At 45.8% G+C, this 21,238-nt stretch overlaps 1 protein-coding gene across 2 annotated transcripts in view; it reads right to left on the reverse strand.

Moving 5' to 3' along the window:
- Positions 1 to 1,102: 1,102 nt before the first annotated feature.
- Positions 1,103 to 21,238, reverse strand: part of DIP2B (disco interacting protein 2 homolog B) — a 69,713-nt gene continuing 49,577 nt past the window's right edge. For both annotated transcript variants that reach the window (XM_064474282.1, XM_064474281.1), the window contains exons 14-38: positions 20,862 to 20,926; positions 20,493 to 20,586; positions 19,809 to 19,928; positions 18,895 to 19,009; positions 18,122 to 18,261; positions 17,786 to 17,922; positions 17,394 to 17,474; positions 16,782 to 16,909; positions 15,902 to 16,016; positions 14,719 to 14,920; positions 14,195 to 14,304; positions 13,974 to 14,054; positions 13,302 to 13,425; positions 12,152 to 12,273; positions 11,419 to 11,530; positions 10,837 to 10,946; positions 10,044 to 10,174; positions 9,289 to 9,457; positions 8,074 to 8,244; positions 7,486 to 7,547; positions 7,307 to 7,364; positions 6,628 to 6,702; positions 5,846 to 6,023; positions 5,538 to 5,661; positions 1,103 to 5,051 (exon numbers count right to left, since the gene is read on the reverse strand). In XM_064474282.1, the coding sequence (XP_064330352.1) occupies positions 4,799 to 5,051; positions 5,538 to 5,661; positions 5,846 to 6,023; positions 6,628 to 6,702; positions 7,307 to 7,364; positions 7,486 to 7,547; positions 8,074 to 8,244; positions 9,289 to 9,457; positions 10,044 to 10,174; positions 10,837 to 10,946; positions 11,419 to 11,530; positions 12,152 to 12,273; positions 13,302 to 13,425; positions 13,974 to 14,054; positions 14,195 to 14,304; positions 14,719 to 14,920; positions 15,902 to 16,016; positions 16,782 to 16,909; positions 17,394 to 17,474; positions 17,786 to 17,922; positions 18,122 to 18,261; positions 18,895 to 19,009; positions 19,809 to 19,928; positions 20,493 to 20,586; positions 20,862 to 20,926 (3,077 nt within the window). In that variant the 3' untranslated portion in view covers positions 1,103 to 4,798. The remainder of the gene's footprint in view (positions 5,052 to 5,537; positions 5,662 to 5,845; positions 6,024 to 6,627; positions 6,703 to 7,306; positions 7,365 to 7,485; positions 7,548 to 8,073; positions 8,245 to 9,288; positions 9,458 to 10,043; positions 10,175 to 10,836; positions 10,947 to 11,418; positions 11,531 to 12,151; positions 12,274 to 13,301; positions 13,426 to 13,973; positions 14,055 to 14,194; positions 14,305 to 14,718; positions 14,921 to 15,901; positions 16,017 to 16,781; positions 16,910 to 17,393; positions 17,475 to 17,785; positions 17,923 to 18,121; positions 18,262 to 18,894; positions 19,010 to 19,808; positions 19,929 to 20,492; positions 20,587 to 20,861; positions 20,927 to 21,238) is intronic.

Consider the following 21,238-nt stretch of genomic DNA (forward strand, 5'->3'; position numbering starts at 1 on the left):
CTCCCCTGGCAATACCTTCCGCGGCTACTGCTGAAACCCTCGACATTCTCAAGGTTTTCCTTCCTGAGAATCACACAGAGTTTTACCCACCCAGTTACTACGAAGCTCACACCGTATAAAGTTACGATGCCAGAGAAGGTGCCTGGGGGGCCAAAAACTGCGGCAACGAGGACAAGAGTCCTCACACACCTGGGAAATTCGATCACTCAATTCTAAATGCCTTTATGGACAGGAAAGATTTATCGGCTATTTTAAGTTCCTTGATTAATAGAACAAATTCAAAGTTAGTTTGCTTTTTAAAAGATGTTTTCTCAATAGTAATCAAATACTTCTAAAATACAGGAAAGGTTTACTGAAAATGAAATGTTTCCCAAGGAAACCACGGTAAAATCACTACTTGTCATTTGTAGGAGATAATGTGTCCAAGTCTATTCCAAACCCGACCACGCAGCCAGGAACAGGTAGCGCAGAGAGGGCAGCAGGCATTAGATTGTAATATTAATTACATCCTCACTGGTACCGAATGATACCTTAACATTTATGAATGTTTAAATCTTCACAAAACCTCCAGTTAGTTTCGGACAGCAGCAATTATCCGGTGCTAAGCCTGAAAAGCCACCACAGTTTCTGTTTCATCAGCTCATACAAAGCCCTCCAGAGCACAAACCCCTCACGTCTTGCAGGGAATCGCAGACGTTTAACAGTCTGCACGTCTCCCGCTGAATTCCCGTTCAAAATGAATCATACCCGTCCTGAATCCTAACCAGAGACTGAATAAAGAGTATTTAATACTACACTAAAATCTTAAATACAGGTAGGCCACGCTTGAAACCGCATGTAATTCATCCTGGGCGCGCGAGCTCGGTGGCGACCGACTGGGCCTGCTGCTGCGGGCCCAGGACGGCTGCCCGGCCGCCAGCGCGGGGGGCCCGGCTCCTCGCAGCTGCGGGTCCCCTGGGTTGCTGCAGACAAGTGACCTTTGCAAAAATGCTTGCAAGTTCTCCCCTTCACCAGGAAGAATGCTAACCAACGCTTGCTTCCCTAAAAACCCCTAAACCCCACACCCTTCGGAGAAACGGCAGCTGAAGACCTGAGCGAGCAATCAGGCATCAATATTTATTAACACAAGACAAAGGAAACACAATCAATGCGTTAATGGAACACTGTCCAGCCAGATGTTAAATTTAAAAATGTATATCTAATCTAATTTTAAATAAATAAAAACTTTATACATAATTACATAATGCTGTAGCCTGAATTTGACAATGGTAAGTAGGTTGACAGAAATTAAAGAAAAATCGCATTTAGGGCTAAAATTCATCCTGTTTTTACAACCTCATTTTTAGGACAGTTAGTATGACACATCTTAATTACATTTATTTAAATCAGAAATGCAGTGCAAATTTTAACAAAGCAGGACTCGAAGTTACCTGTACCCACATATTTTGCTTGGGGAATATTCATAAACAGCAAGACATACAAAATACTTTCGTTCAAAGTGTTAAGAATTCCTAGTTTTTAAGTTTCGCTGCAGCTGTTAGCGTGGAGTCTGACGGGCGACAGCAGGAGATAACGTGCCCTCTGCAGCCGGATAAGCTGCAAAGGCGAGCGGGCGCCGAGAGCCTGCGTCCCGGGACCCAACGCTTGACTGGGCGGTTACGGAAAAGCACCCAACTCTGACCCTGAACACGCAACATCAGCGGCCCTGCCCGTCCTCTGAAGTATCTCGGTTTGTTCGGGGTGATACCAGGCGGCCGTCGTAAAGCAGAACGGCCGCCGCTTTTCACAGCCCTCCCACGGCGGCCAAATAGCCATCTGTCAGTTTGGGAGAACAAACTGACCCCAACCTCAAAGAGGCTAGCGACGAAAAATAGTTAGCACGTAGTGCTGTACAGTAAGTTACCTCACAGGGATGTTGTAAGGATTAGATAATGTCCTCATCTACAGATGAAGAAACTGAAGGAGTGACACGACCTGTTGAAGGTCTTGTGGCAAGTCCTCAGCAGAGCTGGAGCAGGAAACGGGCGTTCCCAGGTTCACAGCTCCAGGCCTCCTCCTCTCCGGTACGCTGCTTTGCACTGTGCCGAGCGTGGACAGAAGCATTCAGAGAGTCAAAACTGGCCAGCTGCTCTACGCCACTTGCTGCGAGCAAGAATGGAACGTCATCTCGTTCTACGGGCGGGACGGGACACTCACAGTTCTCCAACACAGAGAAACGTGACGTGCCCGAATGAAGAGCAAGAGGACGCAGTAAACCTGCGGGATAAAGCCCCGAAGTGTAAGAAACTATCGCTGCACGTAGCCAAACAAAAACCAAGGGAAAAAGCCTGCGACGTAATCCAGCGTCATTCCAAACCGCCATTTCAGAAAGTCAAATCTGCCACGTACTGGGAACCTTCGATCCAATTAACACGTGCATTGTTTACTTCTGCAAAATCTCAAGTAAAAAGAACAGACAAACCTAGAATCGTACTTAAAATCAGCTTCGGTGGATGAATAAAGTATTTGTTGAAGCAATTTACCTCAAGCTTTGAGTAAAAAAAGGAAAAAAAGGTCAAGGCCATCAGAATTTTTTCTGAAACGGGCAACAACGAAGCGGCGCTGTACGGCAGGTCACTGCTGCGCAGGGAAGCCTAAAACCAGCCACGCGTAACAGGTGATAACTCGACCTTGTTGGGCGAAAAGGGAGACCAACTCCTGCGCGCTTTGCACCCTAGATCAGCTGCAGCAGCAACCGCGTCAGTCACGGCCACGCCCGTCGCCCACCCGTCGCTTTGCGGCCCGTTTGTGAAAACTAACTCCAGCCAAGGCTCCGTGCGCGGGTGTTTCAGGACGCGCATCCACGGCGCTGACGGAACAACCGTCCGCGCCCAGTGCCACGAAGCGGCGCCGGCCCGGCTGTCTTTCGGGTACAGAAATTGTTCAAAAACGCGCACCCGTAGACCCAAGTGTTTGCAAAGGACTCTTACGTCCGCAGTTACCAGAACAGCTTCCGGTTCCTAAATCTATTCCTCCACCAAAGATTTTTCAAAAACATCCTTTGGAACTTCTTATCGGAGTTTTAATACTCTCGCCTTCAGTGAAGAACTAACGGGACGCACCAGGAGGTCTTCCAGGACAAAACCGGGGTTTGCTTACGGATACGCTGGGTTCTGCTCTGGTAACTGCCAGGGGATCTCCGGAGTTCATACTATAAACCTTCTAAAAACTGCCTAAAAACTTTGAATGAGGTAATGGGACATCTTAATAACAAGTTTATTTACACTCTATACCACGTTTGACTCAAAAAAACCTGTTGCAATATCTGGTATCGGCTCTCATTGCTTCCAAATCACATTTTCTTAACACCCATTGGAATTTAATTGTTCTTAAAAGATTATTAAGTATTAGACGAAAGGAAGGTGATTTTGAGTCAAAGCTTAAACACCGCGTCCCTCCCAGCCCGGTGCGCAATTGCTTCCTAACAGCACAAGCTTACACCCGCTACTCTAAGGCTCCTGTTGCTCTCCATTCGCTCATGTGGAAACCGACACAGCATTTTGAACGCTGGGATACTCATTTTCACCAAGTCGTTCAGCGAAGCGTTTACCGGAATTGCTCTGTCTCACTTTTGTGCCTCCTCCTGTAAAAGGAAAATCGCGCTCAACGTAAAACCCAGAAAGATCTTGTCATTTCTTGCGAGTGCTCTGAGCAAAACCGGGCTGTGGCCTCCCGGTTTACATTAAAGCCTATTTACGGTACTTCTGGCTCTACCTAGAGGGAACAGAACCGAATAATGATGGAATCGCACGAACGGTGAATTTAGCTGTGTCAGTCCGAAGGGTTTATTCTCCCTTGGGACACGCGGTGTCAGAGGGCGGAGGCAGAGGCTGTCGCTCAGGTCCGTCGTTTCCGTCAAGCATTTTGGACTTGCACTGCGATTTCTACCAAATTCCATGTTGCTGCTTAGATTCAGCCTCTTTTAGAAAGACGTGCCTTAAAATCGGGGGTTTCTACACGCTAGGACACGCTTCTGGCCAGCAGTAGAAGACTACGCACTGAAATAAGGAAACTTGCGGAAGACGCGTGTGCCTCGCGTTAGTCGTCCAACCAAACGGGATTTTGCCAAGGACCGCGAAAGTTACTTGTCCTTAAAAACGCCTGCCTTCAGCTGTCATCGTTATCCAAGTTAATTTTCTAAGTGAATTATGTATTATAATATTTACATATTTAAAATATAGGCAAAATTCTTTTTAAATTCAAGAAATATCTATATGAATAAGTAACTCTTAGATTCCGTAAGTTATTGATTTGGTCATGGCACGATTTTAAATAAGTTGTGTGATCCCATGGAACGAATCGCTACAGTACAGATGCCAGGTACATTACGGAGTAGGGAACCGCAGAACTCTGACGACCCTTTTCTTAATAGTTTATTATCTTAACTAAATAAACCCTCCCCTTATAGAATCCTAGAACAGTATTAGATAAAAATACAAATATGTACAACAGATGAAAAAAGTAACACTACTGTAAAGGCCTTAGGAACTTTGTAGCTCACACACTTGTCAACTTTGCATTTTCTATAAAGCTAATATTTCAGTAAACTGTTACGAGTGTTTTCCATTGTCTACCACATTTCCTTTTGTCCGCCGGTAGTTAACGCGATCTTAATACCCCAGGATGAGATGAAGGGAATATGGCAGCAATCTCAAACTTTATGTCAAGTATTAGTAATTTTCACCAGCTTCATTTCTATAGCCACGCTTTGTCATTCAGTGGTCCCGCAAAGGTTCCGAGCGTCGCGTCCCCACGCGCGTTACATGTTATAGGCTACATATATGGGGTCTAACTGATCAGCGAGAAAACTGTCGCGGAGATGCATTCGTTGTTTCTCTCCTCTGGAATTGATAGGGATAACTCCAGGATCCACTACCACCACCACTCCCACAATTAGGTAATGTTCTTCCAGGACCACGTTTGTAACTAGAGGAACTAAATCCAGGGCTTCCTGTTCGCAGCCACACAGCTCCACGACAACCACGAGCAAGTTGGTCCATGTGAATACAGCACTAAGAGGTAGAGAGAAAAACCACACAGAAAACCCGGTTATTTTCACAAATACAAAGACCCACAGTCTACAAGTCTTTATCCTCAGATGGAGCGTACCACCTGCTTTGGGCTGCGTTTCCAAGAGACCCAACCCCAGGACTTAGTCCCAGTGTGTCAGAGATCAGTTCAGACGCATCGCAGCACTACCTGGGGCGACATACGAACTCGGCGCTGCTTTCGCTGGCTGAAACAAATGGTTCTTTACACCACAGAGCAGGAAATATTTGTTTCTATTTTGAAGTAAGGCTCGTGAGAAAACACTGAGTCAGTCAGCCCAGTATTATTCTGATCTAGAGGTGGGAAATGAGGTGCATGACTTGCTGATGGCAACACAAAAAAGGATCTGAATTTGCCTTATGGTGGTTTTTTTTTTCCCCTACCGAATGCTGCGTCTTTGCATAAACGCGGCTATGTTTCAGCTAGGTTAGGACGAAGTCATGCCTTACCATTCAGCAATGCTTCTGTGCGTGCGAGATACAGAAGTCTCAATATCAATCGGGTGGTAACGCAGTCCCCTCAGTTCCAAAGTTTCATCCAGTGCTCCAACAACATACAGTGCATCGTGGCGCTCTGGAGAGGAGAGACGGGAAACAAAGCGTACATACACCACGGGAACAGAAAATGGCAGAAAAGAAGTGGAATTCAGATAAAACAAAGCATCTCCTGTATCCAGACATGCAGATCAGGACTTAATCGCTGCACATTATGAAAGAAAACTCTTCATTTCGAAGCTAAAGAACCATTTCTGCCATACCTCCGCTGGCAGCTGTGAGCTCTGTCCGACGAACAAAACCAAGGTATCCAGTCCGAGCCCAAAGCGTCTGGGCAGCATCGCCAAAGCTCAGACGAGTGTTGAAATGATCGGCTTGAAGGGTTTCGTTGTCGTAGATAGTATAGTAGCCGCTGGCCGTGTGCGGACTATTAACCCAAATCTGTACAGGAAGTGGAAACACAGTCAGGTCCACACGCTACAAAACCAGAGCATCTGTTGAGGTTTAAAATGATGGGGTGACAGATAAAAAGAGAACTTTCTTGTTACAGTTTAAGATTTTCCAGGTAAAAAAGTGTTTTGCATTTAGCTCAAACCTCCAAATATCCTGCAGAATCTTAAAAACGGGTCTTGCGGATCTACTGTCCTACTGCCTGTAAACTGGGGATTAACTGAGTAAATAAACTGCGGATTTTTATAACGTGAAGTCCAAAATTTGATAATAATCTATCAAAACAGATCAAATATACTGGTGTGTCATCGAGATAAGGAGAGCAAAATGTAAATGAGATTATTTGGAAGCCAGTTACGCAACAGTCAGAGTGGTAGAAGCCGCCTTTTCTAGCAGGCTTTCTTTTTCTTTAAACTTGACAGTAAAATAACGCACCCAAATTCTGAACACTCCAGCAGGAATTCAGCTTGAAGAGCCCTGCAAGTTTTACCACTCACAAACTGTCACCCAGGAACTTACATAATCAAACAGAGAGAATTCAGCTCAAGGAGCCGACAACAGGAGAAGCTACCCAAATAGCGAAATCTGCGCTTACCTCCCCAAGATGAGAGTCTCCAAGAGGCCCTTTTGTCTCTGGGTTAACAATGACTACTTTGACGCCAGGTAAAATCTAAGGATCACAAGAAGGAATATGTAATTCGTGTCTTCCCGCACGGCTACAACACAAAGGCTGTTCGTTCATACCCCCAGAAAGGCATGCTTTCACCCACAGAAATTACCAACAGGTACAAAACGTGCCTGGACGCATACCCTGAAGTACGCTAACGGTACGGGGGTATTTCGTGACTCAAGAGCCATGCAGGTAAGGGATTCTGGGCCCATAGATGTTGCTACCCCTTCATTTTGAAGAATTCAATGTTAAAAACTACCAGGAAACATCTTTTTGTTAATCCATTTAAAGAAGGGAATAAGAACGACAGTAAATCTCAAAGGCATGCTGATTCAGGGTACGTCAGCAGACACTTTTGGTACGGTTCACTCACTGTAAGCAGAACCAGTTCTCCCCACTGTTCCGGCAAAGCATGCTCCTCAATCAACAGCTTCGTTACTACACATCGAACTAGCTTTCCAGAGGAACAGCGTAACCAGCTGTCACCTCTTCTCCTGCCACGCCACAGGACTACATTTCCTAGCTACACACCTACAGTGCAAAGGGCGCAAACCCAAATGGATGGCCATCGGATGCTGCGTGCCAGGTAATAACGTGAAATTACCTTCCCAGACTCTGAAAGTAGCAGGCTTTGTGGAGCTCCCCTTTCCACTAGACGTACTCTGGAGGTAAAGAAAACATTGTCAGGGAAAAAAAGAGCTGGAGTCTACTGAGAGGTGTGACAGCTCAGTAACGTCACAACATTTTATAGTCATTAAATAGGTTTAAGTAAACTTACTGTACCTGTCATGCCTCAAGGATTTCAGATCTACATACACCGTGGTGGGATCAGGCCCAGATGTTCCCTGCAGAGTTAACATTTAAAAGAAAAAATTAATGTATCTACAGAGGTCGGGGTAACTCCTGTCTGAGCTCATAAACCTTTCCAGGGGTTTCTTACTGGCAAGAAAATTCATATTCCCTGCCTTGGCAGCTGCACCAAGGGAAGCACTTCAGCAAACAGGCCATTTTCTCTCCATGCCAAGTGTAAGACCAGTGTGGGATGCATCTCTGGGGAGGGGGGAGCTGCTGTGGGGACAGCCCGAGCGAGCACTCTCGGCTGTCAGCCCTGGGGCAACTAGTCGTTGTTTACGTGGAAATAAACCGTTCGCTAATGTCATGTTTTCAGTTGTTTTGAGCATCTGTGATATAATCTGACAGTTGAAAACAAGAGAAGCTGCTTAAATCTTGTGCCAGCTCTTCTCGACAACGCAGATGTTGGGCTACGCTAACAACGCGGAGCGTGTGCGGATCAGGAAGTCGGCCGATTCTGACCGAATCTGGAAATCCCATGCCAGTGACAGCACGTGCCCTAGAAAGCACTGGCGTTACCTGTAAACAGATAGCAACGTTGACTCGTGATCCGAAGGTGGTGCTCACAGCACGGGATGACAGGCCAATGTCTTTGAAGAGTTTGGAGAAGGAATGAGTGAGAGAAACTCGCGGCCGTTCCTCTGCAACTACCACGCAAGTCCGGACACAGGACAGATTAATTCCTCGTGCCTGGGAAAGACAGAAATGAGCGCAAAGGACTGTATGTGTAAATTACCTCTGCCACACCACACCAAGATCTGCGCCCTCACAAGAAGCGATATTTGCTTTTTATCCCTGGAATCCCAAAGAAATCACTCAAGAAATGCAGGACAAACCCCGCTCTTGTATTCAAGTGATTGCTTCTCTTCAGCTTCTGTTTGTAATTATAAAATGTGTCTGACCAGAGCCTAGAAACACTGCTGGAACAAAATACGCGTTTACAGCGCTTCTTCCTCCGCTACAGAACGTAGCATCACGCGCTTCTGCAGTGCTTTGCAGCCAAGATTACACCTGTTATTCCCTATTTATATAGATGGAAACCAAATCAAGTGAGAGCAAAGTCACATTTACTGGGATTACACCGAGTCTTCAACAACACTGGGACCGCATCCGTTATTATTTCTAGAGGTTATTATTTCATGAATGCACTGAGCAGCACCAGCCAGCTGTTCGAACCAGTGCGTCATTCTGTTTAACTGGTGACACACAGCAAAGCGGACACCTTCAGAACTCCGCCACCAACAGACCAAGACTGACCCGTAATCCCATAGATGGGGCACACTATTTCAGCAAACCCCATGCACAAAGCCAGCTCAAGTGTTTTATGTAGCTATTTTTTTTTCCTTCCTCTCATCTCCAAGGAGAAAACACCTCTATTTAGCAAATCGCCTAACGCGTGTGCTTTACATCATGCGCTGGTCTGAGCCTTCACTGCAGACTGTTATATAAGCACTTCTTCTGCATCGCATTCTGCTGCTGGCACCCTCTCTTCAGGGTTTGCCCAGCAGTCTCTGACGCTCACTGCCTACACTGCAACACATACGCCCTGCTCGGTTTCAATCCTTTTGATTTCCTGGGCCTGCAAACATTTTTTTGTTGCTTTTGCTTTTGGAGCAAGCCATGGACTGGGGACCTGTGCACCACGAAAACTCGTATTTCACTGTCGCGCGGCTTTGCTTTACTACCACAATTTCCTTAATTCATGTAACATAACATTCAGGAAACATTTCTTACCTTTAACATTTCAACTTGGTTTCCAAGTCCCTTTGTGCACAGTTCCATGACTGAATAGGAACAGAAAGTGTCCCTTATTTTATACTGGCTGACAGTAGATAACCAGAGAAAAAGGTTGGATTCCAGCTCCATAGGAGGAATTAAAATTGACTGGTGTCCAGAATACACACTGCGAAGAACATGAAGGGAGAAAAACATTTTTGTGCAGTGTGCAGTTAGCTTTACATTAATATTTACTGTATTTTCACGTTACACTCCTGCTAGACCAAAAGCGGGCCGTGGGACGCTGCATCTGAGGCAAACCGATCACAGCTCCCGTGCCCCCCTTCTGTAGCAACATCGTTTTAAAAATACAACTTACTGTACAAGAATAACAATCTGTACACACACAAACGTGCACGTGCGCTGTCAGAGTGAAGGAAGAGAACAGGCTCAACCACACAGTCTACAGAATGAAAACTCCCTTACTGCAACATATAATCAAGGAAGAAAGGCAAGAGAAACATTCTGGAGCCAGTAATATTTGGCAGCACAAATACGCATAATCAAGATAGGATAACATCTTGCTAATTTGCAGGAAAAGGGAACATATTATTGTCAGTTCAAAGACAAATTCTCCCCTTCCTGTAAATTAGTCATTTTGGTAATGTCAACATAATCTGTCTGTAATTACATCAGATAAAGATGTGGACTGCCATTTCCCATTTCTAACCAGCCAAGAGTTAATCTTTTCCTTTTTCCCTCAGAAGCCATACCTGCAAAGGCACCAGAGCACAAAACCTAGTCCACAATAGGGGTCAAGACAAATTGCAATCTGCCGAGAGGAGTAGAGCTCACACTGAAGCTTGATTGCCCTGCAAAGGCCACTCACTGCTGCGTGGGACATCTGCAACAGCAGAGACAGAGAAACTGCGCTGCAATTCAAGGACTCAAAATAGACTTCATCAAGACAGGTAGGTAAGAATAAAGACAGGTTTGCCCTGCTAACACCTCTCCATGAACTCTGCTGCTTCTTCCTTTACCTTCCATAGCAGAGGGAGCGCGCTGCAGAGCCCTCTGAGCCACAGCAAACCAGAGACAGTGATACCGATAGCTATTGCTTAAAAGCTTTGGTGTCTCGGACTCCAAACCCAGCTGATCATTAATGACAGTCTTAAGGCTTTCATTTTTTAGTTTCTTATCCTCTTCTCTGCCAACTGCATTCCTACTCTGCTCTTGGTGGGGCGGAGGCAGAAGCTCACGGCTACGCTACTCGCATCGCTCGCTGCTCTCCTAACAGGCAGCTCTCCAGTGGGAGGCAGCAGCAGAATTCCTGATGCCCACTGTAGAGACCCGTCTTCCTACTGTGCTGAAGAATTAGTTCTGCAACAAGTCACACTGCATTGTCTGCAGCGAAGCCGTAGCTTTACTGGCAGAAAAGCATAGTCTTCATTTAAGCTACAAGAGCCAGCTTTGGTGGAGGTTGAGGGGAGAGGTGGTTCAGAGCATCAGCCAAAGACAAGACACCAACCCGCCCCCTCCCAGTCTTCTGAAACCATTTTACTGTACCTTTACTCCCGTAAGCATGCCTGTCGTGGAAACACTAAAATCTAGATATGCTAACATTTCAGGCGTAGGTGGCTTATAGATCTGAGACAGCCGCTTCCTGGGCAAGTCATCTGCACAAGAAAGGAACAAACGTGGTTAACTTTTGATTACTGAACTGGTATTTGAAAGGAGAACACAACTTTCAAGAAGTCAGAGATGGACGATAAAGCTTTCTATTAATTCTCTTTCTAAAAGCAACAGACTAGTATATGACCAGATTCTTGCCAAAGTTCCCTTGTAGAAAATTATTTATTCTCAGGAAAAGGGAGAAGAGACCAACTTGCTCATGTCTTAAGGAAATTAACAGTTGTCCGCAACGTGGCTTTGCAGTAAAACTCTTTTCCATGCATACCTCAAGAAATGCAGAAGAGGTGCCAGAGAACAAGGGCAGACCTAGCTTGTATCTTGGACTGTTCTTCTAAATATTCAAACAAATTCTGAAGAGCCATCCAGTTAGCACCCGAAATGGGGGACAGTCCCTTTGGAAGTCAATGGTAACGCCTACACAGAACTCCAATAAGTCTTTTAGCCCATGGACCGCACCTGTGTCAATGATGGTTGGCCAGGTTTTCACATCGACAGCAGCAGCTGCCTCTCTGGATTTCAGTAGTCTCATTAAGGTCTGGGTTGTGAGAATACAGGCAGCTTTACTGACCTGAAAAGACAAACACTTACTAAAAAAAGAGACAGACAAAAGCACGTCCCAGGGGCACTGTCATTGCAAGATCTGACGTTCAGAGAGCGTGTTTTACCATCTGTAGCCAGCTTCCCCTGACAAACTTGCATTAATTTCTTTGCCTTTTGCAACACTGCTCTCTACTCTTCGTTCATTAAAACCCCACATGCAGACTAAAATGCAAATAACCACAACAGGACCTTCAGAGCAGGTGAGAACATTACATAGTCTGCATCTGGCTTTCTCCCCATGGTTATAATGGGGAGGCATCCTTTCCTGCTTACTGGGCTTGGACTAAAAGCAGGATCTGCACTCGCTCAGCAGTAAGGAGCGTCAATGTGAAATTTTACGTGCTAACATCACACCAGTATCTCTCAGAAACCACCCGTTTCATAGCAATTTGTCTCGCCACACAAGGAGAGGAGGTTCTCTCTTGCATTTTATGCATGTAGACGCTGTCCTTCAGTCATAAGATGTGCTTCAATCACTGCTGTCATGTAAACAGCATGGGAGTGCGGACAGCTGTGTTAACCACTCGGGTCTGAGAGGCCGCAGCAAGAGTGCTCCAGCCATGCTCTCAGCTCCAGCCCCGTTACTCACTTCCACGATCATTCGCACAGTGGGCAGAGTAGCAGTGAGGCTCTGAGCATGAGGTGGTCTCACGGTCACGGGGATGCAGCCAGCGTACAAACAGCCATAGAACGCGGTGATTAGCTCAATGCCTGCAAGGACACGACAGGCTGTAGTGTAGGACACTGGTGGATGGACACCCTGGTGACACCAGCCTTTCCCCGAGGATTTCTTCTCCAAGCATCGGTCACAATTTCCATTAGAAGAAGGTACACGCACTAGTCACTTCCACAGCACAGATGTGCAACATAAACGGTTCCAACACCGAGGGTGGCACAACAAGGAAGCTAAGAAAGCTTTGGGTAGGGGACTGGGAAAGTAGAGAAGACTGACCACATGGCAAACCATATCCATCTTACAGGAAAAGAATGTTCCAGGGGTCAAATGACTCAAAAGTCAGTCAGGACAAAACAGAACTGTCCGGCAGGGCAAGAACACACACCAGGAAGCACCTCTCACTAGCAGTGAGCGTCTTACACACGCCAAGCGATTAAGCTGTGTGCTACCAGCCACAGCAGGCAGCCGGCACTTCCCGCTGTTCCCAGCCTCCCGCTGTAGCAAAGGCACCCAACAGTCTCAGATGAAGCGCCCGTTTTCTGCACAGCTGAAGGCGAGAGCACTGGTCTCTACCAGAAGCCACCCTGCCATTTCTCATCGCAAACTACGTGCTTTCCCTGGACGAAAAGCTGCCAAGTGGCACCATGACCTCAGACAAACAAGATCTGAATAGACCGGGGAGCTGAGGAGCCTCTGGCAGGGTGAGGAGCGCAGCTCTCCAGTACATGCGGTGTGGTCACAAGTTTCTAATAATTTTGCAGTGAACACATCGTTGCCTTTGGAGTTTTTATTCTAAACATGACGACACAGCAAGATTTAGCCAGGAGCGAGAAGGTAAAAATTGGCTTTTCCAAAACTCTAGAGAATCAAAGTTTGAGTCCTGATACTGTAAGACATTACAACAGCCCTCTCTGGAGTCAACACTAGATCAGTGAGTTATGCAGTCCCTCAGGTATCGCTGTTTCAACGATCCCTCCTATATTTCCAGATCTCGATGAGATTTCAAAGACAGACCACGCTGCGTTCCCACAGTGGGATGCACTCATTATTAAAACTTGCTTACCAGGAGGATAAAGAAGCACCACATTGTCTCCTGCATTGAGATGTCCTTTGTCACACAGAACTGATGCAATTCTCTCAGCTTTTTTGTGCAGCTGGAGGCAGGTGGCTGTGCACACAGTGGTTCCCTTGAAAGGAGACAAACGTGCTCTAAATAAGGCCTGGCACAACACGTGTGTCAGTAAAATGGCTGTGGCTGCAAAAAACCAAACCCCAACTTGCTTGCTAGCGTCAGTCTATAGCTACTAGTTATCTATAGCTATAGGCTGCTGGCATTCAGTGAGCCATTTATCCACTACACTATCAAAAAGATAGAGATGGAGTTAGATCTGCTCTAGAAAATTCTACCTTCCAGGGAGTCAGTTCAGGTCTTCTTGCACCAGAACCTTGCCAGAATATACTCAACAGGGATACACCATTAAATGATACAGGAACCAGTGGGACCTACAAACACGCTCAGTTTTAAAATGAAGCACTGAAGCATGACAGTCATTTAGATGAAGTGACCTATTGGTTCAAAGGTTCAAATTTTAAGTTACAAATCCATGGGCAAAATCTGATACAGAGACTAAATAGAGGACACTGGAGTGAGCAAAAGATCTTAAACATGGCCTCAAACTTGCGCTGAATAACATGCTGTGGACCTTAAAAACAAACAGCTCAGCAGTGACTTTACCTTGGCATTTAATAAAAGGAAGAGTGGGTGGTCAGGAGTTGTTTGAGCTCTCCACTGCAATACCTCTGTCAGGAACTGGTGCTGAAACAGAGAGGCAGTAATTAAACACTACTGCTTCTACGTCAGAGGCAGTACTTAAGTCCACTTCACGTTGTTGCTTTGCATTCGGCTGTAGGATAAATTCTTTTCCCATTCTTTAGTTGTAGCAAATACTGATTTACCTTTTTAACTAAATCGTTGTCTTCTATTTGACCAAGATCTCTTCCAGAGGCTTGAGCAATACGCTTCCCAGCAACCAGGTTCCCCACCATCACAGAGGCAGGGCCAACGCCTGTCGATAAAGAACAGCCATGTGAAATCTGGACTTTTAATGCAAATAGGAAGGAGCTGGCCTAGAACTACAATCTGCAGGACAGCAAAGGTCCGAGGATTCTCTGTAGCGTCCCACTGCTCCTGGGCTCGGGTGCCAGAGGAGAGGTAATGAATCCGCACTGATAGAGTTCAGAAGGCATTGCTAGTCTCCTATTCATCAGCAGAGAGAATCCCAATGAGTTCAAAGGTAGGAATCAAAATTCCTGACTGACACACGCAAAGAGAGGCCTCAAACACGCCCCAGCCACAGGCACAAGCCAAGCTCTAGTCCCCAGTAAGTAGGGCACTCAGCATCGGAGGCATCACACAGCTTCCCAGGTCTGAGACCGTGATCTTCAGTTTACTGACATTAAATAAGAGGGGCTCGTCTCACCTGGTTGTTTCTGCCTGGGTTTTGGCAAGTTCGTCACACACGTGTGTGGGCACATGAGGATGTTGCACGGATGCAGAGAGCCCTCCAGAAAGTGCTGTTTAGTTTGAGAGATATGGATCCCTCCCAAGGGAGTTTTTGGCAACGTATTGGCTGGCACAAGAGCAAGGCAGTATACACCCACTTGGTGAATGCTGTCAATTGCCTAGAGAAAGGAAAGATGGTCACTTGAATTCTTGGTACTACTGGAGACAGTCTGCTCTTACTGGCTGCTCTGACATCCTGCACAACAAATCCCTGCATTCAGCAGGCAGTGGGGAGCAAGTCAGTCGCTATCATTCCACCTCACCTCTGTAACGTCAGAGCGCCCTACGGTAAGAGCGAAGTGCTTGTTCGCATCCCTGCCTTTATAGTTCATTTCACACACAAGACATCCACTTTTAAATCCTTCATGACCAAAATCCCAAAATATACACAGTTGCTTGATGAATCATATGATTTTGATCTCAGAATTTTATCCATCTGTCTCCTCTGAACCATCTCTCTGTTCCTTTTTGTCTGCCTCAGCATTCAGGCATCTAATACATTATTCAGACCACCGGGTACTTCCCTGATTTTTCTTCCCAGTTTGCATACTTCACTACCTGGAACGCCGTTCCCAAGAATGACGTACATGCAACGCAGGCAGCTCTTAAAGTAAGTATTTGCTACTCATTCTACTTTCTTAGGACTATACTCATTCAGCTGTTTTAACCTTTCTCTGCTTACTGTCTCCCTGCTGAAAATGAACCTCCAAAGGTAAGGGTGGCTTTAAAGCATAACTTTGAGCACCAGCATGATCCGAGACTAAAAACAGAACTCCTAAGCTTGAGCATCGGATCTGCTTTGCAGTGCTGAGAGACAACTGTATTTCTCTACACAGTCACCTTGCTAGCATAACGCTGACCACCTTGTCAGAGCCTACGCTGCTCTGTGTGGCAGCCGCTTTCCCAGGACCTGCAGGACATAACAGAACAGCTTGTATGCAGCAGATGTACCCAGCTTGTGACCCTGTAAAAACACCTTGTGCCAAGAGGGATTGTGAGCCTGTGCTCTTTCCATCTGGGGCGTGCTGATGGCCTCTTATCTGCCCACGCACCGAAATGCTGCACAAACTCACTGTGTCCACCCATGTAAGCGGGCTTACCTGCAGCACTCGACTCATCCACTGAAAACTGTCCTCTTCAGATGCATCTGGCCTCTGCTCTGCAACCACCACAATCCTCTCATCGTAGAAGATGGATACTGAGAACACAGCAATCCTAAGGAAAAGGGGAGAGCCATACTGGCACAAATTCCAGTTTCACTCCTTGGGAATGAGAAGCCAAGGCAACAGTCTAGAGACAGAACTCGTAAAAAACTCCCGTGGGCAAAGACAGAGAAGAGACATTAGAGAATTAAAATTGAGTCAAAAAGGGAAGACTTTGTGAAGTAAGGGATTCATTCCACCCTCCGAGGAAGGTTCTATATAGCATAGCCCCCTGTCCTCTCACATTTCTGTGCCAGCCTGTGGCAATGCACCAATGCAATAAAAGCTTTAAAAGTATCTACATGATGTAGGGGGCTTAAAATCTCCTGTTAAGTCTTAGAGACATGAGCTCCATCCCTGCCCGAGGATCTAGAAACTTATATCCACAACTGCTAAATAAAATTAAGTGTCTTTGGACATTAATGAAACTCTTCCTTGCTGCAGAGCACCAGCCAGCAGCTAACTACCACAGAGACTTAAAAGCAAATGCCACAGAGACAGAGAACTAAATTCTCCGTGCGGCTGACTTATCCTGTCACTTGATTCCTTCCCCTCAAGTACACAGACGTGATGAAAAGCCAGAGAGGATACTGAGGAACACAAACCTGTGCTGGGCAGAATCAGGCCAATTACTGACTAAACCAAAACCGTATTTACTTTAACCGAGCCACCCAAACCAACCAGTCACTGGAGAGAAATCGAAGATGGTACTAAAGATCCTGTTTCACGACATTACGTGCAGAAGCCTATGGGCAGGGGCAAGGTTTATTTTGCTAACCTTCCTCTGTAAACTGTTTTTATTGACTCCACTGCCAACCCAGTCGCGACGATGTCATCGGCGTTATGTCTACGCCCGCTAACTGTCAGCAATCCATCCATTTTTCCAACCACAAACACCAAACTGCCCTGAAAGATAAAAAGGTATCAGTGAGCAACTTACATAAAGTGGATATTCAGATGACTTGGATGACTCGGATGACTCGCGTATTTCATAACTATGGCTAGATCAATGGAATTTGTATAAAACATGTTTTCTTTCTCTTTAAATTACGTCATTTATGACTAAGCCAGAAGCATCGCAGCCGTGAGACAAGGAACTCCAGCACGCGTAGCAGAACTGCCACACAAAAAGCTTCTTATGCTTGGTTTTAGAAGAATTTGCAATCAAAAAACATAACAAGCAACACAGTAAGGCACTGTAACGACAACGTGCTGCAAAAGGAAGGGTTCCTGCTGGCTCAGGCAAAGCCGTTAACTCTCAGCTATCTTATCCACAGCAAACTATCCTCACACATGCCTCTGGACCCGAGTGCTTGTCTTTTAAACGTTCTAGGCTATTAGCATGAAAACACGAATGCAGCAATGCAAGCTCAAATACTGTATTACGTACGGGTCCAACAAACCCCAGCAAGCCGGAACGGACAAACGGCACATCGCCCACCGGAGAGCCAGCCGAGTTCACAGGAATGACCTGCAACAGAAGGGAGGACACTGGAGGCAAAGTGGATTTGCCCGAGGATAGAAGAACATTCCCCACATCAAGAATTGCACTATATGCGAGTGAAGCGATGAGAAGGGGAGGGAATCCTTGGTACAGCCATTGTTTTAGCACTGTGGGAGACCTTTATGCAAGGGGAACACTGAATATATCTAATTGTAATGAGTTTTTCCAGGGTATCTTTTGAAAAAAAACATTAATGCTTAAGTTACAAAATCAAGAGATTATCCAAGGCTATCAGTTCTACACAGGAAATGGGGAAAGATGCATTCTACCACACGTACCTCAAATGTATTCTTTGTCACCCCCGTCAGCCCATAATACATCATTCCTCCTGCCCTGGAGCTAACGCAGATTTCACCAATCTCATCCGTTTTACAGAGCTGAGGGGCTCCATCAGGTTTCACAATACACATCATTCCTAGGACAAATTACGCATTGTTAAAACAGCACACAATTTGCCTTGGATAAGGACCAACACATTTAACAGCGACAGGTATGACAGCACTGAACGGGGACTGCCTAACCTCCCCAGCGCCGAGGCTGAATATGGCAGAGCACACCGAACCGTTCTTTTTCTACAACATTGGCCTTACAGGGGACTCCTGCACATTTTTTACCTCCTGGCATCACGTGCCCAACATCCTGGACAGTGAGAGCAGAGTTTTTATCTTCAGTGTTGACACGAATCACACCAAAGCTCAGCCCGTTCATGGACAGGATGGCTCTTCCAGGCAGAGGTGCCCCGGGGACCCCCGGCCTTTGAAGGACACAAAATCAATACACTAAATCAGGCATACAGGCTGTTATTAGACTCGGATGAAGATATCGCAGCAACAGAAATAGGCATATTTCAGTGTCTCTTTTTTGCATAATGAATTTAAAACTGTGAGATGGCAGTAGAGGCTGCCTCCCAGAAGAGCCACATTGATCAATAACTAAGAAACCGTGTTCTTGGGCAAGTGCGACTCTTCTTCCAGCTCTTTAGCTTCCTCCATGTGAAACACTAGCTCCCAGGCCAGATGATTACAGGGCTATTTATTACAGAAGGCAGCAATGGACAGAAAGAGACTATGAAAATGACTGTCCAAAGTGATATCAGTTTTAATCTCAGATTCAGGAATACCATGCGAGCTGTGTAAATCACGATTAGGAAAAAGCAGCGCACAGTTCTTACGGGTGCTGTTGAGCTGTCACACATCTTAGAGGGGAAAAAAGCACTTGTATCGTAGGAGAAACGTTTAACAACTTAGCTGCTTGAGTACCTGAGCACACACAGTGTCAGTGGAGTTTATTACACGCTTAAGTCAACTATGGCCAACCGATGTGTGAACAAACCTCAGCCTGGATCACTTAATCTAGCAAATAGACTGCAATGCTGTAGGCCCATTACCTCCGTATTGCAATAGTCATTGCTTCTGGAGATGTGGCACATGGACAAATTGCCTCTGGTTTAAGCCCATGGCTCTGAAACAAGCTCAGGAAGGCATCACATGAGGAAACAGACCCTGGAAAGAAAGAAAATGTACCACTGTGACTTTACATAATTTTGTTTTTAAAATTGTCTGTAAAATAACCTAGAAATAAGTGCAGTGTATTTGCAGAGTATATATGAGGTATCTCTTCTAAAAGCTCTAGGTATCATCTTCCAAGATACCAGCCACAAAGAAGCTTAAGTGCCTCCTGAATGTGACTTGGAAACCGGCATATTCTCTTGAAGAAGTCTGATATCCTCCCCCAATTTGCTTCAGAGTTGTTACATGCTCATGATACAACAGGCTTAAAATATTTCCCAAACTTCCAACAATTAGTGCACACACGTGGGGTCTGTTTCCACGCAGCACACACAATCAGAACAGGTCTAACGGTATTCCAAGTCTCCCTTCCAGTTGGTGCCATCTAGGCAAACATTCTTTAAGCCTTTTCACTAACAGCATTCCTCGCAGATTTTTCTGGGGATTTTTTTCCCCTTCAAAGTTCTTCTTAAAAGCCTTTGCCATATCCCCTGTGAGCAATTTAAAACCAACCTCGCTGTGTCTGCCAGAATTCCATTTTACGCACGAGAGCTCCCCATTCAACTCCCCTGTTTCTTACTTTGCAGCATCTCTCACAACTCATACTCAAAGGATGAAAGCACAGAAACCCCCTTTGTCCTGGTGCTCAAGGACCACTATCCACAGCTCTGCGTTACCAGACAGCTGCCCTGACTGAAATCTTCTGGAAGTATCTACAAAAGAAGTTAAGCTTGAGCCTGTGAGACTAGCCGAGAAACCCCTCTCCTGAAAAGAGCAGGACGTGCATACTCACAAGGATTTGCGCCATCAGTTACAATCAGCATGCGCAGAGAACTCAAGCTGACGTCTCTTTGGTCTCGATGGGCCATCATGGCCCAGTGCAAGTCTCGACACTTGACTAAAGCAACTTTTGCTGCAAATCAACACACACAAAAAACATACATAATGAGAAATAAAATCTTTCCATGAGTCATTTTGATATGACTACACACTCCAACACTCCCAAATGAGAAAACTCTCACTAAAGCAAGCCAGCCTTAATTAACTGGCCCTGCAGTAAGAGCAAACTCCAACACAGAACAGCACCTGCTGTGGCACACGGGCCGCTTGCCCACCACCTGAGCCAGGGTCTGTCACAATTGCAGCCCCTCCTCCAAAGTGCAGAAATCATTATCACCATCTGAATGTCCTCGGTGAGGACTGAGGATCAATGGATCATGCTGTGCTCAACTATTTTCTTGGTCTCGTAAAAGGCACTGGCTTCAAGTACACAGGTCATGAGGTCCCCATCAAGTGCACTGACATTCTCATGGCATTAGGACTTTGTGCACATTTAGAAATAAACTAAGAGTTTTGGCCCTTGGGATTTGTCTTGGAAGAGCAAGACGACGGGCTCTAAAGCATTTGAGGTTTTAATGCCTCTCACTCACTTATCCTGAGAACTTTGAGCTAAAAGTTGTAGAACATACACAGGTACCTTTGTGGGCATAAACTCTCTGCACCCATGAGAGGGGACAGGTTTTCATCACAGAATAGGGCACGCTGATGGTATGCAGTTTGTTCATTACATTCTGAAAAGTAGAAAAAGATTTTTAGAAAAGGGCTCCCAAAACCTGTTACGTAGCGGAAACGGGAGACAGCCTCACTCCCCGTGATCCCCTACCCCACCCAGAATTCACATAAGTGTACTGAGGATGCTTCTACACTTCTTCCAGAGAACTGCAGATCTAGCAGGGAGAGAAATGGTTGAGTTAATAGGTACATGGTCCTCAACCATCTCCTCAAATGTTGCAATTATAAAGAGCGTTATGAAATGCTTCAGAGAGTCCTTACAGGCCCAACTCACCGTTAGAATGCCGTGCCACAGCCCCGCATCCTTCTTGAAATCCAAAACATTCACTATCGTTTCACCTGGGAAAAGGAAGTTGTAGATTTGAAGTGAAATGTGCCAGGACAGCTGTGACCATTATGGATGCTAGAATCTGCATGCATTTGAATCCCTCGTTGGAATCGGTCAGATCTGCTCCAAGAGGGACACAGGTAGCAAGTGCAGAGCCTTGTTTGTCTGATTATACGTTTTACCAGTCAGACCTTCTCGTTATGCAAAATAACAACTGAACATCAATTTAAGAGCAGCAACGCATCCCAGAAAGTTGAAAGAAAATTACATTCCAGCCTGCAATGCTCATCAGTGGAAGAGAAAGGGTCTTAACCTCATTATGC

This window comes from Phalacrocorax carbo, chromosome 27 (assembly GCF_963921805.1).
Source record: "Phalacrocorax carbo chromosome 27, bPhaCar2.1, whole genome shotgun sequence".
NCBI classification, from domain to species: domain Eukaryota; kingdom Metazoa; phylum Chordata; class Aves; order Suliformes; family Phalacrocoracidae; genus Phalacrocorax; species Phalacrocorax carbo.